The sequence below is a fragment of the Triticum aestivum genome, chromosome 7B (assembly GCF_018294505.1).
Source record: "Triticum aestivum cultivar Chinese Spring chromosome 7B, IWGSC CS RefSeq v2.1, whole genome shotgun sequence".
NCBI classification, from domain to species: domain Eukaryota; kingdom Viridiplantae; phylum Streptophyta; class Magnoliopsida; order Poales; family Poaceae; genus Triticum; species Triticum aestivum.
This window is the reverse complement of record NC_057813.1, coordinates 103,511,615-103,525,925: the sequence shown is the minus strand read 5'-3', so window position 1 is coordinate 103,525,925 and position 14,311 is coordinate 103,511,615. Positions and strand designations below refer to the sequence as shown.

Sequence of the window (14,311 nt, the reverse complement as noted above, 5' to 3'; positions counted from 1 at the left end):
CCATTGGCCGGGCAAACAAGACATACCACTCTGGGTGTAGGAATGGAGGCCCCGGTCCACTTGTACTAGTTATATATGTTTAACCACTACACACAATAGTTACTATGTCCAAAAGCCTAATAAGCACTTTTCTAGGGGTAAACATGCTTTACATTATTCAATAATCAAGTCTACGGTAATAATCTTAGGATCATGAGGGTTTACAAGCCAAAGATGATGACCCTCATCAAGATGTAAAGCATGTTTAGCTAACTAACGTGCTTCCATATTGAATAGCCGTCCTTCGTGCACAAAAATAACCGAAGCAAAATCTTTCATAGCCTCCTTGATCTCCTCAACCACCGTGTTGGTAATGCCCTTCATACTCGTGTTGATGCCAGTGACAGCACCTTGACAATCCTGATGCAATTATGATGTTATGTAGGAGGAGATCCTTCGTAAGTGACAATGCCTAATAAACACTTGAAAATAATAGAGACGTTGAGCCAAAGATCAACATAAAATCATACAATTTGCATGAGTAAGCCCACACTAGAAATTAATAGCTTGCACCACCAAGAGAAAATGATATTTTGACATGTGGCAATTAGTTTAGCTAGATTGTTAGCCTATCTCTGATGGATGCCATATGTGTTATATTGAAGGCTATCTTAGGTACAATGATTTTATTGAAGTACCGAATATGCAACCCGTACATGTATCAGTTGATTATTTAATATGTTGTAACATGTGAGATACATTGACCCAAAAAGGTAAAGCAACACATTAATGATACGGTAACAGGCTCCTCAAAACACTTTATATACTCTAGATCTACGATCAAGATATTTCTGAGACCATAAGTTTTAGAAATCTTTAACATGATATATATGTCTAACAGAGATATATACATTTTATCATGTGATTATCACAAACCTATGAAGAGAAATGTAATGAAAGAAAAACCAAAAAACAATGCATTTTTTATTAATGACAAGTTTCAAATTTGGCATAGTGCATGCTCATTTCAACAACAACAAAAAGTACAATTGTAGCACAAAAACATTATTATTAAAATTTAGCAACATTATCATATGAGTTGACTTGTATAACTATGTCGCAGACAATACATGCCAATAATTAAATGAATTTTGTCATAAATAAGTATAAAATTTTAGTATAAATGTTTAATTTATTTATTTTTAAGGACAACTACAACATGAATAAAATAATTATTGTTTTTTCAAATAAAAGACCATAAAAAACTAATTGGAAAACTATATTATCACAAAAGTACCGTGGCGAGTAACATTTAATAGAGAAATGTTCCATATATAGACAAGTTGAATTAGATCAAAAAAGTCGTTCGACTCCCTCCCGCAATTTGGTGGAATTTTTAAAATACCATCCAGGTCATCATTTATTGATTATATTCTTAATAAAGAATGATTTATTGCCCAGGACATCACATTGTTAAGTGTTAGTTCGATAAAATTAATAATCATCAACAATGATGATTTTGTAGGAGTTATTCTTTAACTCTATCATTTATGAATATCTTTTTTCATGTGGGGATTATTTTTCTTAAGTCATATGCCTGATCGCTATTTCAGCGGGTCTATTCACAAAAATATGCATTGTCTGTGCAAGATAATGAATGATGCATAACTTAACCTTTTATTTTCCAATAGCGTTATGCTAGGTAACTGATAATTCATTACACTTTTATTGTAAATTCAAATGAATTACACTTCTATTGTAAATTCATATGAATCCATCAAAGATGATACTAATTTACAGAATCAACTATTCATACATGATAACTTATGATAATTTAAGTGCACTGGACCAACCATGTTTTGGTTATTTTTTCTCGTTTGTATATTTCGATCGGACGCGGCGTTTTGGCTCTCGGGTGCATCTGCACCCGAGGTGAACAATAAATTCATTTGAAATAGTAAATAAATTCAAAAAATTCTATTTTTCGTGATGCTAGATGCTCGTGTGCGTGAAGTCCGTGCCAAATTTCGTGAAGTTTGGACATTTCAGTAGCTCTCAACAGAAAAGACAATTTTTGGGGCTATAAGAAAGTTTACTGTTCATCTACTGTTTTGAACGATTTTGTCTTCTTTCCATGAGCTCCTCAGATGTCCGAACAAGCTGAAATTTGGCATGAACATTACGGGTTGGAATATCTTCCACCTAAAATATTTCAAAATTATTTGAATCTTTTAGTATTTTTTGAATTTACTGTTCATCGGGTGCGGATGAGCTTGGGCACCAAATTGAATATCCGGTTTGGATCCATCTATTTTAAGGGTAACATTTCAGATCAGGACTATCAAAAAGATCAGTACATACATCACAGTTCCACAGCTTCAACATCAAGCTCAACTGAGTTGTTTGTATGAACTTGTCACGGCAAGCTGCTGCCGTGGGAGTGTCTGCACAATTTAGTGTTTTGTACCGCAAACCAGAACGTAGCTTAAATAACGCCCCATACACCAAACCAAGAACAGTACACTCAGCACACAATTAGAGACTTTTTCTATTTTTCTGTGGCCAAATGGGATTTTAGACTATACCAAAATCAGACCCACGCAATGCCAAACACAATGTAACAACAGCCGTACTATATAACAGAGCTGACTACCCGACGGCATGTTCCATACTCACGTAAAACCATATCTAACGCCCAATTCGTGGAAAATAATGAAGTTCCATACAAATGGAAAACGGCGCGCCACAAATGAAGGGAAGAAAATAGGCGTGGTGACTGACGCAAACTAATCAGCTCGTGCAGATGCTCTGCTGAAGAAAGGGGATGGTACGAAACACCCTCCACTAGTTTTACAGCTATGCACAAGTTGGCGGATACCTCTCCCCTCCTACCCTACCCTACCCTACCCTACCTGTTGATTTTCTTGGCTCCGCAAGACAAAACCCCTCCAGCCCATGCAGACTGGCACTAATCAACAAACGCCGTACCTCTACCAGCTTACAATCCGTTTTGTTTAGTCCAATCGACACAGCTTAAATTAGAATAATCAAAACATTGCATATACACCCTTTGGAATCTAGACATCTTATGCAGTACCCTTTGCTACCTCTTTTGATGGAAGTATAGTTACCTATAAAATCTAGCTTGAGCTGTTAAGCTCACCCTGAGCAAAGTATTTCTTTTCATAGGGCCAAAATTTTATAATTATTTTTGTACAACAATTACCTCTGAAATTTCTGCAACGCCGTCCCAAAATTCTTATCTGAGATTTATCTAGATATGGATACATCTAATACTAAAATATGGCTTGATACATCCATATTTAGACAAATCTAAGACAAGAATTTTGGGATGAAGGGAGTATTTATCCGAGAATTCCTGAATGTGCAAACAAAAAATAAAACTTGGTCCTTTTTCCTGTAAATAGGAAACAGGCCAAGGGTGTTGGTGCAAGAGCGCCAGTACAGACTACAGAGCTCCAAACCGAGTTGCTCGCTCCCCACTGCCAGCCACTGTCGGCGGTAGGTCGCTGCGCTGCGCCGGGAAGAAGAGAAGAGGGGCGCTCACTCACTGGCTATATAAATTGCGGCTCCCTTTTAGGCCCCCGATAATTAGCGTTAATAATAAAATTCCGCGCCACGAGAGGGAAAAGAGACGAGAGCGTAACAGACGCCTCTCTCTCTCGCCTGCGTGTGCATGGGCGGCGCCCCCCTCCCCACTGGATCTGCACTGCCGGCGTAGCAGCAGGAAGGCCGGCCAACCCCCGGAGATTCCTCGCGAAAATCTCGCGCCGCTTCCATGAGAGGTTTGCGACAATCTTCCGACTCTCCTTTGGTTTTTCTTCCGCGGTGATTCCGGCTGTGGCGGGTACCAGTGAGTGGTGTGCTGCTCCAGTCGAGCTCCGGGATTGCGCGCAAGGGTGCGTGATCTGGGTGGTCGCTCCAGGAATTCGCGGGCTAATTAGCGTCCAATGAGGCGATTCGCGGGAGCTGGTGTGGGAAATTGGGAGTGTCGGTGATCCGCCTGTCGGCGGTAGCTGCCGCGTCCGTCCGCGGCTAGATCTGGGGCCGCGCGCCGGTGGTCAGCTACGCCAGAGGCGAAATCCGGCATAGTTCAGTGCCGAATGGGATTTCTCTTCACTCGGTGGATCTGACGCGGCCGTTTTTTCTTTTACTGCCGGTTTCAGGTTGAGAGCTCAGAGGCAGTGAGGAAGAAGCGGGTAGCCTGATCTGCTCGGCTCGAGGAGGTCACGGACACCTAACATGGCGGCGGCATTAGCGTGGAGGTTCAATGGAACCAACGGCGGCGCAGATCTGGTAGGTGCTCCTCTTGCTACTGGACGTCGTGGTTCTGAGCTAGTAGACACTGGCAGGCAGCCTGTCGCTTTCAGAGCCTTTCTTCAACTGCAATCTTCGTTTCCGTGATTAAATAGTAAAGTAGTGGGATAAGGATACTCTTTGAGAGTGAGATCGGTTGTCACTTGTCAGCCTTCTTGGTACAAGTCCATCCTTGGGTATCGTATCCGTCGAATTTTATGCTTTGGGGGTTCCTTTCAACTAGGTCTATCGACTTTTACTGTTGACAGACAATAGTTTGCGATGTCTATCTTGAGATCATGGAGCTAGGAAGCTGTTACCTTCTTTTGGCATTAGTGGCAGTAACATTCTTCATTTCTTCTGGTCTGGGCCATGCATGTTCACTCGGGTGATGGTGAATTGTGTTAACTTTTGGCATTTATAGGCATTGGAAAGCTCTCTTGTGCCGTAGGCATGTAGCTATTTTGGATGAAGCAAAAGCGTGTAAAAGTTGAACTGATTGGATGACTGGATTTTTGTTGCCGCATCTTTTGCATGGTCTTGATGTACTGAATCTCACGTTCATTTTTGTGTGGACCTATGTTTGATGGACAATACACGCCTTTTTGTTTTTTCATCTCTGTGGATTTCCCTAACTTTTATCTTGTTCCATCTTAGCTTTTTGTGTATCAAGTCATGCCCTGTAAGTAATTTGACCAACTATAATCTGGAGATGTTATTCTGGAGCTTGCAAAAGTGAATGGAGTCATGCCATAGAAAATTGTGTTCTTCTGTGTGATTAGAGGGAGTCCTGATAAAGTTCTTGTCATGAAACTTCAATGGTGTTGTTATCACTACATATTTCTATAGTGCTTTCATAGTTCTTTTTGAACTATCCATAACCATGTGATTTCCATCAACTAGATACATATTCTTGACACTTCATGTACTAGAGAACAGTGATTTATCACACTGCAAGAATGATGATTGTTTTCAGTCTTGCTTGCACTTTGAGGAAAATATGGGATTGACCTGACAACATGATCATCAGTTTGAACACCCGACCTATGTTTTGGAGTCATTAAATTGTATCCACTGTTGTAATTTTGTACATTTTAAAGTATTGTAATGGTTATTTGATGTTCAAAAGCCTTCATTTGAATCTAGTACTTATGCTGTTCAACATTTTGTGCAATGCAATGCTATCAGCTCATGTAAAGTTCAAAAAACTATGTCTTGGAGTCTTTAATGCTAATCACTCCTGCTTGGCTATTAACAGGATAAGGTTCAAGATTCAGAGCCACCAACTCCTGTCTCGGTCATGAGAATGGGCAAGTAAGTTGTGATTCTCTCTGTGTTTGTACTCTGTAGTGCAAAATGCTCGTAGTTGTCTATAGTATGATTGATGAAATGTGACTTACCACAACAACATTTCCACTACTCTTACGGTCATTTGTTTTTCTGTTTGACATGTCTCTGTTGCATCTCCTGGACTTTTCTTTCATATCATGCAATATAACAACTGTAAAATTGTCACAAGGTGAAATCTTAGAATTCCTGAATATCAAATGGGAAAAATACATTACTACTAAAATGTCTATTTTGTCCACTTAAGGGATATGTTTTTAGAAGTGACTTATATGTCAACCAAACTAGTAGGGAAGTGAAAATTAATAGTCTATAACAACTGCCCTGCAACTCAACAAATTTCTGCTCCAAATAAAAGGACCCCTAGATAAAAGTTTTCTGATGCCCTGGTTTAACATTACTTGGATGTGTAAGAAATTACGAGAGCAATAAAAGTCAACACCTACACCTACACCTACATTTAGATACACAATTGCATTAGTTATTTGATTTATGATATTACAATTGTAATAAGGTGTTATTATAGATTTAAATAGGTCCTGCAATTTTATATTCAAAGGCAGGAGCAATTTGGAATTTTTTTTGAACCTTACTTCACAAAGAGTGGAACTTGAGCGTTGCTCAGTCGCCTAGAACGGGAGTGCATGCCTAGTCTACCCAGGTCCAAGGCTTCACCTCCGCGGAGTGTGCCCCTCATACTTTCTTTTGAATTAAAATCCCATGGATGCTAGTGCCGGTTGGTCGAGTTCTTTTTTTACCTTATGAGAGAGTAAAGGGCAGGCACAGTGCATCTCGAAGGAAATGAGATACTTGAATATGGAGAAATTGACCACATATGGGAGATAAGTTTTTTCATGAGCAAAATTCTAACTATTCCTTCTTCCTTGATCTCATAAGTTAAAATGCAAACGCATTGAGTTGTCACTTAAGACTGACTCTATCTCAAACTCAAATCTAACTCGAACATTTTTTAAAGGGATAAATTCCTAATCAAACTAACAGATCAAGATCAAAGCAAAGTAACGTGCAGCAGCCAATGGGCATTCCAGGAAACATGTTAGAATCGAGAGATCACATAACTTTTTTTTTTCCAAATGATGCAGGAAAACTGCATAGACAACTGAGCAATAAACACAAGAGGGGGTAATCTAAACCTGAAACGACAAATACATGGATGCAAGAGCTATGGGAGAGCGTGGGGAACAGCCAAGCAGCACTGCTTGCAGGCTGTCTTAAGTTTGTTGACCATTGCGTTAAGCCATTAAGCAAAGTCATCTTGGTAGAAGATCACACAACAATTATAAATCATCTGGTACACCTGTTTAATGAAAGTGCCATGTGGATTTGACCATCTATAAGAAAAGAATCACCAGCATCCAAAACATCAAATTGATATCACTAGATTTATCATGAAATACACTTATATAATTGTTTCTCTGTGAGGCGACATTTTTATAAAGAAATTGATGGTCAGAGTATCATCTTGAATACATTTTGGCTCAGATGAAGTAGTATCTTAGCTGTGAACTTTTGATAAACTACTATGCTCTTGTAAATTATACCACATCAAAATCATTGTGAAGTATTGGACACTAGAACTAAGTCTGATCATATGTAATTGCAGGAACCGAGCCAATATGGAGGATGAGGAGACACTTTCAAGTGTTGCTCATTGTATTGAGCAGTTGCGGCAGAGTTCTTCGTCCACTCAAGAAAAAGAAAGCTCATTGAAGCAGTTATTGGATCTTGTTCAAACGCGTGATACTGCATTTGGAGCTGTTGCGTCGCATTCACAGGCTGTTCCAATACTTGTTTCTCTCCTCAGGTCTGGCTCATCTGGAATTAAGATGCTGTCTGCTACTGTTCTTGGGTCTCTTTGCAAGGAAGAGGAGCTAAGGGTGAAGGTTCTGCTTGGTGGTTGCATCCCTCCATTGCTTGCTCTTCTCAGGTCCAAGTCAGCTGAAAGTCAGACTGCAGCTGCCAAAACAATTTATGCTGTTTCTCAAGGTGGGATAAGGGATCATGTTGGTTCAAAGATATTCTCAACAGAAAATGTTGTCCCAGTACTGTGGGAGCAACTCAAAGTTAGCCTCAAGAATGAGAGTTTGGTGGATGGCCTGCTAACCGGAGCACTGAAGAACTTGTCAAAAAGCACAGAGGGGTTTTGGTCAGCAACTGTGCGATGTGGTGGAGTTGATATACTTATAAAGCTGATTGGTTCTGGACAGACAAATACCCTAGCAAATGTGTGCAATCTTCTCGGGGCCTTAATGATGGAAGACTCATCAGTTTGTTCAAAAGTTTTATCAGGAGAAACAACAAAACAGCTCCTAAAGTTGCTTGGTCCTGGTAATGAAACATCTATTAGAGCAGAAGCTGCTGGTGCTCTGAAATCCCTTTCTGCGCAGAGTAAAGAAGCTCGGCGTGAGGTAGCTAGTTCTAATGGGATTCCTGCTCTTATAAATGCTACTATTGCTCCATCAAAAGAGTTCATGCACGGAGAATCTGCCCAAGCGCTGCAAGAAAATGCGATGTGTGCATTAGCAAATATTTCTGGTGGTTTATCTTATGTAATCTCAAGCCTTGGTGAAAGTCTTGAATCATGCTCTTCCTCTGCACAGATTGCTGACACTCTTGGTGCATTAGCCTCAGCCTTGATGATATATGACATAAATGCAGAATCAATCAGTGCATCAGACCCTCTGGTCATTGAGAAGACATTAATGAAACAGTTCAAGCCTAAGGCGCCCTTCCTTGTACAGGAGCGTGTAATTGAAGCTTTGGCCAGCTTGTATAGTAACCCAGTTCTCTGCAAGACACTTGCAGATTCTGATGCAAAACGTTTGCTTGTTGGTTTGATAACCATGGCAGGCACTGAGGTGCAAGATGACCTGATGACATCACTCTTTGCTCTCTGCAAGAAAGATTGCGATTTATGGCAAGCTCTTCAAGGCCGTGAGGGTGTTCAGCTATTGATATCCTTACTTGGTCTATCCTCAGAACAGCAGCAGGAATGTGCTGTTGCTCTGCTCGCTCTTCTGTCAAAGGAGAATGATGAGTGCAAATGGGCTATCACTGCTGCAGGTGGTATACCTCCTCTTGTTCAAATATTAGAAACTGGTTCTCCGAAAGCTAAAGAAGATTCAGCAACCATCATTGGCAATTTATGCAATCACAGTGAAGACATACGAGCATGTGTTGAAAGTGCTGATGCAGTTCCTGCTTTGCTATGGCTTCTCAAAAACGGAAGTGACAATGGCAAAGAGATAGCATCCAAAACACTGAATCATCTCATTCACAAGTCAGATACTGGAACTATTAGTCAGTTATCTGCTCTGTTGACAAGTGAACAGCCTGAATCAAAAATTTATGTTCTTGATGCTTTGAAAAGCTTGCTTTCTGTTGCACCACTTAATGATATTCTGCATGAAGGAAGTGCTGCAAACGATGCAGTTGAGACAATGATCAAAATTCTAAGCTCCCCAAAAGAAGAAACTCAGGCTACATCAGCATCTGCTCTTGCTGGTCTATTCCATTGCCGCAAAGACTTGCGAGAGACACATATTGCAGTGAAGACACTTTGGTCAGTCATGAAACTGATTGACGTGCAGTCCGACAGAATACTAATGGAGGCCTCATGTTGCCTTGCTGCCATTTTTCTTTCAGTCAAGCAAAATAAGGAGGTTGCTGCAGTTGGACGGGATGCACTTGCTCCACTAGTCTCACTTGCAAGTTCAACAGTTCTTGAAGTAGCAGAGCAAGCAACCCGAGCTTTGGCAAACCTTTTTCTTGATCATGAATTGTCTGCGCTGGTATCTTTTGAAGAAATTATGTTCCCTATAACTCGTGTTCTTAAGGAGGGTACTCTTGATGGAAGAATTCATGGAGCAGCAGCAATAGCTCGCCTTTTGCAGTGCCGGCCCATTAACCAAGCTATCTCAGATACTATTAATCGCTCTGGTGCTGTCCTTGCTCTAGCTGGTCTCTTGGAAGCTGCTGATGGTGATGCTTCGGCAACATCAGAAGTTCTTGATGCACTGGTGCTATTATCAAGATCGAAGGTGTCAAATGGGCATACCAAGGCTCCCTGGACAGCTCTTGCAGAAAATCCCCACACCATACTTCCCCTTGTTTCTTGTGTAGCTGATGCAGTACCCGCCTTGCAAGATAAAGCCATAGAAGTTTTGTCAAGGCTCTGTTTGGACCAACATGATGTTGTGGGTGGTTTGGTTTCTGAAATCCCAGGTTGCATATCATCAGCAGCACGGCGGGTCATTGGTTCTAACCTTCTGAAAGTTAAAGTTGGTGGATGTGCTCTTCTTGTTTGTGCAGCAAAAGAGCATTGTCAAAAGCAGATTGAGATACTGAGTGATTCAAGTCTGTACATTCAGCTAATTCATTCTCTAGTTGGTATGATCAATACAGCAAACTTACCTTCTGAAAATGGAGATGGTGAAAGTATAGCAGACATTAAAATTTCCAGGCACTCAAAAGAAAATAGCAGTGATGCTGAAATGGTGCCCCACACTGCTGTTATCTCGGGTAACATGATTCCACTCTGGCTACTTGCTGTCTTTGCTCGCCATGACGACAAAACAAGAGCAGAAATTCTAGAAGCTGGAGCAGTTCAAATGCTCACTGAGAAGATTTCTCAAAATGCATTTCTATATGTGGTATGTGGATGCTAGTTATTCCATTTTTCCTTTTTCTTTGTACATATGCAAGTTGGTATGTGAATGTTAGTATCTCTGCTATACTTTCATTTGAGTGCCTGGAAATTTTTGAACTTACACACTTCATTATCTTGCATTACATACCGAGTTTACATTCAGAGCCCCTTTGTTTTTTAATTTTGCTCCTAAATTTGCTTATAGACTGAATAATCTTTAGGTTTTATGTAGGCAGTAACTTATTCTAGATTGGATGGATCACTTCCTACCTAACTGATTTCTACCATTCCATCTATTGTACAGCTATAAGGAACATTGATTTAATTATCACCTGCTAAGTCTCAGTGCCTTGAGTAAAGTTTCATACTTTTCCATGAAACATTAGCTTGTGTTGATTCATCTTCACAATTCCAGGGACTAGTGTTTCCCTGGCACGATCATTACCTGTGCATACGATCCATGTTTGTCCTTTTTGTTACTCTTCATTGTAATGCACATTATTTTGAATAAAGGTTCCAGAGGAACCAAAGCCTACATAACCTGGCATGACTAAACAAAAGAGCTAATGAAAAGTTAACAGGAATGAATTGCTTCCTTTAAATGGATATTTCCAAAACCAATCGATTCTCCCATTCTTCTTTTGAGATGGGCTTTAAACCATACCGAACCAATCACATATCCCCTGGCACAGTACATTTAGTCACTTCAGTTCTCAACAGTATAAACCATTGTTGAGGAGTTCTAATTTTTTAAAGTCAGCTAGTTGTCTTTGCTATCTATTTTATTTGGGGTATCTTTTTGAACTTGCGTTTGCTTTGTTGTGTCCAAATATTCAAAACTTGAATTGTAGCAACTAACTGAATTGACACTCAAAAGAAAAGATTTGTGGTATCTTAGACCATACTTGCGTTGTGAAGTACGATCAACTGAGTCAACTCTCAAGTTCTATTTGGATAGCATAGCCATGTCACCGAGTTCTCCATACAACATAACGATAATAAAATTTTGTGCTCGATTAGACATGATAAGTTCTGTTTGGTATTTTGCTTTTGAGACTTGTCTAATACTACTTCTGGAGACCCACCATGTATCTTACTCCTGCACTGGTCTCCAAATTCTTATCAGGTAGAAGACTTATTTTGGTATTCATATCAAAAGATAGTTTACACCCTTTAATGCCTCACATACTTCAAAATTAGATAAAATAAGAAGTAACTTTACATTGTGATCCTTTTGGTTGGACATCATGATTGGCATTTGGAAGTTCTCATGGTATTCATTTTTGTCTGTGTTAAATTTTTGGCATTATATTGTTCTGCAGCTGACTAGTTCAGTTCCCCAAATTTTTCATTTTGACGAGGAAAGATCCACCGCAAATTATCTAATAAAACTTAAATTATTCATTTGCTAGTTTTTATGTACACATAATGCATTGTCTTGTTGCTCATAGCTTGTTAAGTTTTTGTTTTCCTTTCAATTTCTGGGACTGCTCGTAATGTATGTTTATGCTTTTATCAGGGTGAAGAAGATAATACCGCATGGGTCTGTGCCTTACTTCTTGCATTGCTATTTCAAGAAAGAGAGGTCAATCGATCTAATTCAGCATCCCATTCAATTCCTGTGCTCTCAAACTTGTTAAGGTCAGACGAGCCAGCATACAGGTACTTTGCCGCACAAGCTTTGGCAAGTCTGGTTAGTAACGGTAGCAGAGGAACTCTTCTGGCTGTTGCTAATTCTGGAGCAGCCACTGGACTTATATCTTTGCTTGGATGTGCTAATGTTGATATAGCTGATCTCTTGGAGTTATCAGAGGAATTCATGTTGGTGCCTAATCCTGATGAAACTACGCTGGAAAGGCTATTCAGAGTTGATGATATCAGGGTTGGTTCAACTTCCAGAAAATCCATTCCTCTTCTTGTTGATCTACTTAAACCCATTCCAGAAAGACCTGGTGCTCCTTTCTTGGCATTGGGTCTTTTGACACAATTGGCTGTTGATTGTGTTCCAAACATGCTGCTAATGGCTGAAGTTGGAATCCTAGAAGCACTTACCAAATACCTATCACTTAGCCCACAAGACGCAACAGAAGAAGCTACAACTGAGTTGTTGGGCATTCTTTTTAGTTGTGCGGAAATAAGGCAACATGAATCAGCACTTGGTGCTGTAAACCAACTTGTGGCAGTCCTTCGTCTAGGAGGAAGAAATTCACGCTATAGCGCGGCAAAGGCATTAGAAAGTTTGTTTTGTGCAGACCATGTCAGGAACAGTGAGTCAGCTCGACAGGCTATTCAGCCGCTTGTAGAAGTTCTGAGTACTGGCATGGAGAGGGAGCAGCATGCAGCCATATCAGCACTTGTTAGGCTGCTTTGTGACAATCCGTCAAGAGCACTTGCAGTTGCTGATGTTGAGATGAACGCAGTGGATGTTCTGTGCCGGATTCTGTCCTCAGATTGTTCAGCTGAGTTGAAAGGTGATGCTGCTGAACTGTGCGGTGTTCTGTTTACAAATACAAGGATCCGCTCTACAATGGCTGCAGCCCGTTGTGTGGAACCTTTGGTCGGTTTACTGGTTAGTGAAGCTAACCCGGCCCAGCTTTCTGTAGTCCGTGCACTGGATAAGCTCCTAGATGATGAACAGCTCGCTGAATTAGTGGCAGCGCATGGGGCAGTCGTTCCTCTTGTTGGGCTTTTGTTTGGCAAAAATTTCATGCTTCATGAGGCAGTTGCCAGAGCTTTGGTGAAGATTGGAAAAGATAGGCCGGCTTGCAAATTGGAAATGGTCAAAGCTGGTGTAATTGAGAGCATTCTTGATATTCTTCATGATGCTCCAGATTTTCTTTGCACTGCATTGGCGGAAATGCTTCGGATTTTGACAAATAATGCTAGCATAGCAAAAGGCCCATCTGCAGCCAAAGTAGTACAGCCTCTTTTCTCTCTGCTATCGAAGGCAGATACTGGTCCGGAGGGGCAGTATAGCACTTTGCAGGTTCTTGTCAATATTTTGGAGCATCCTGAATGCCGAGCTGATTACAACTTGACACCCCGCCAAACAATTGAGCCAGTCATTACTTTACTGAATTCATCTCCACCAGCTGTGCAACAATTGGCGGCGGAGCTCCTATCTCATCTTCTCCTGGAAGAACACCTCCAGAAGGATACAGTAGCAGAGCAATCCATCCCTGCCCTCATTCAAATTCTCTCATCAGGTTTGCCAAATTTACAGCAGAGAGCTATAAAAGCTCTTGCTAATCTTGCATTAGCCTGGCCAAATACAATTGCAAAGGAGGGTGGTGTGTTTGAGTTGTCCAAGGTGCTGCTGCAATCTGATCCTCCTTTGCCTCATGTTGTATGGGAATCTGCAGCAGCTGTCCTGTCTAGCATTTTGCAGTACAGTACCGAGTTTTTCCTTGAGGTTCCTGTTGCGGTACTAGTGCAGTTGCTCAGATCAGGGACTGAAAGTACCGTTGTGGGTGCACTGAATGCCCTGCTTGTATTGGAGAGTGATGATTCAACAAGTGCAGAAGCAATGGCTGAGAGTGGTGCTGTAGAAGCTCTTCTGGATCTCTTGAGGAGTCATCAGTGTGAGGAAGCTGCTGCAAGACTCATTGAGGCATTGCTGAACAACATAAGAATAAGGGAGGCGAAGGCTGCTAAAAATGCTATTGCACCTTTATCCATGTACCTTCTGGATCCACAGACACAGTCTCAACAGGGAAGATTGCTTGCTGCTCTTGCTCTTGGAGATCTTTTCCAAAATGAAGGTCTTGCTCGTTCTACTGATGCCGTCGCAGCATGCCGTGCTCTGGTCAATCTTCTTGAAGACCAGCCAACCGAAGAGATGAAAGTGGTAGCCATTTGTGCCTTGCAGAATCTAGTCATGTACAGCCGAGCAAATAAAAGAGCAGTTGCAGAATCTGGTGGCGTCCAGGTCTTGCTGGACCTTATCAGTTCAAGCAATCCTGATACTTCTGTTCAGGCAGCAATGTTTGTCAAACTTCT

The 14,311-nt window shown here is 41.0% G+C and overlaps 1 protein-coding gene across 1 annotated transcript in view; it reads left to right on the top strand.

Moving 5' to 3' along the window:
- Positions 1–3,491: 3,491 nt before the first annotated feature.
- The window catches only part of LOC123160404 (protein CELLULOSE SYNTHASE INTERACTIVE 1), a gene marked incomplete in the record, with an annotated part of 13,033 nt that continues 2,213 nt past the window's right edge, over positions 3,492–14,311 (top strand). The window contains 5 exon segments of the mRNA XM_044578224.1: positions 3,492–3,785; positions 4,167–4,296; positions 5,555–5,610; positions 7,268–10,316; positions 11,832–14,311. Of these exon segments, the coding sequence (XP_044434159.1) occupies positions 4,243–4,296; positions 5,555–5,610; positions 7,268–10,316; positions 11,832–14,311 (5,639 nt within the window).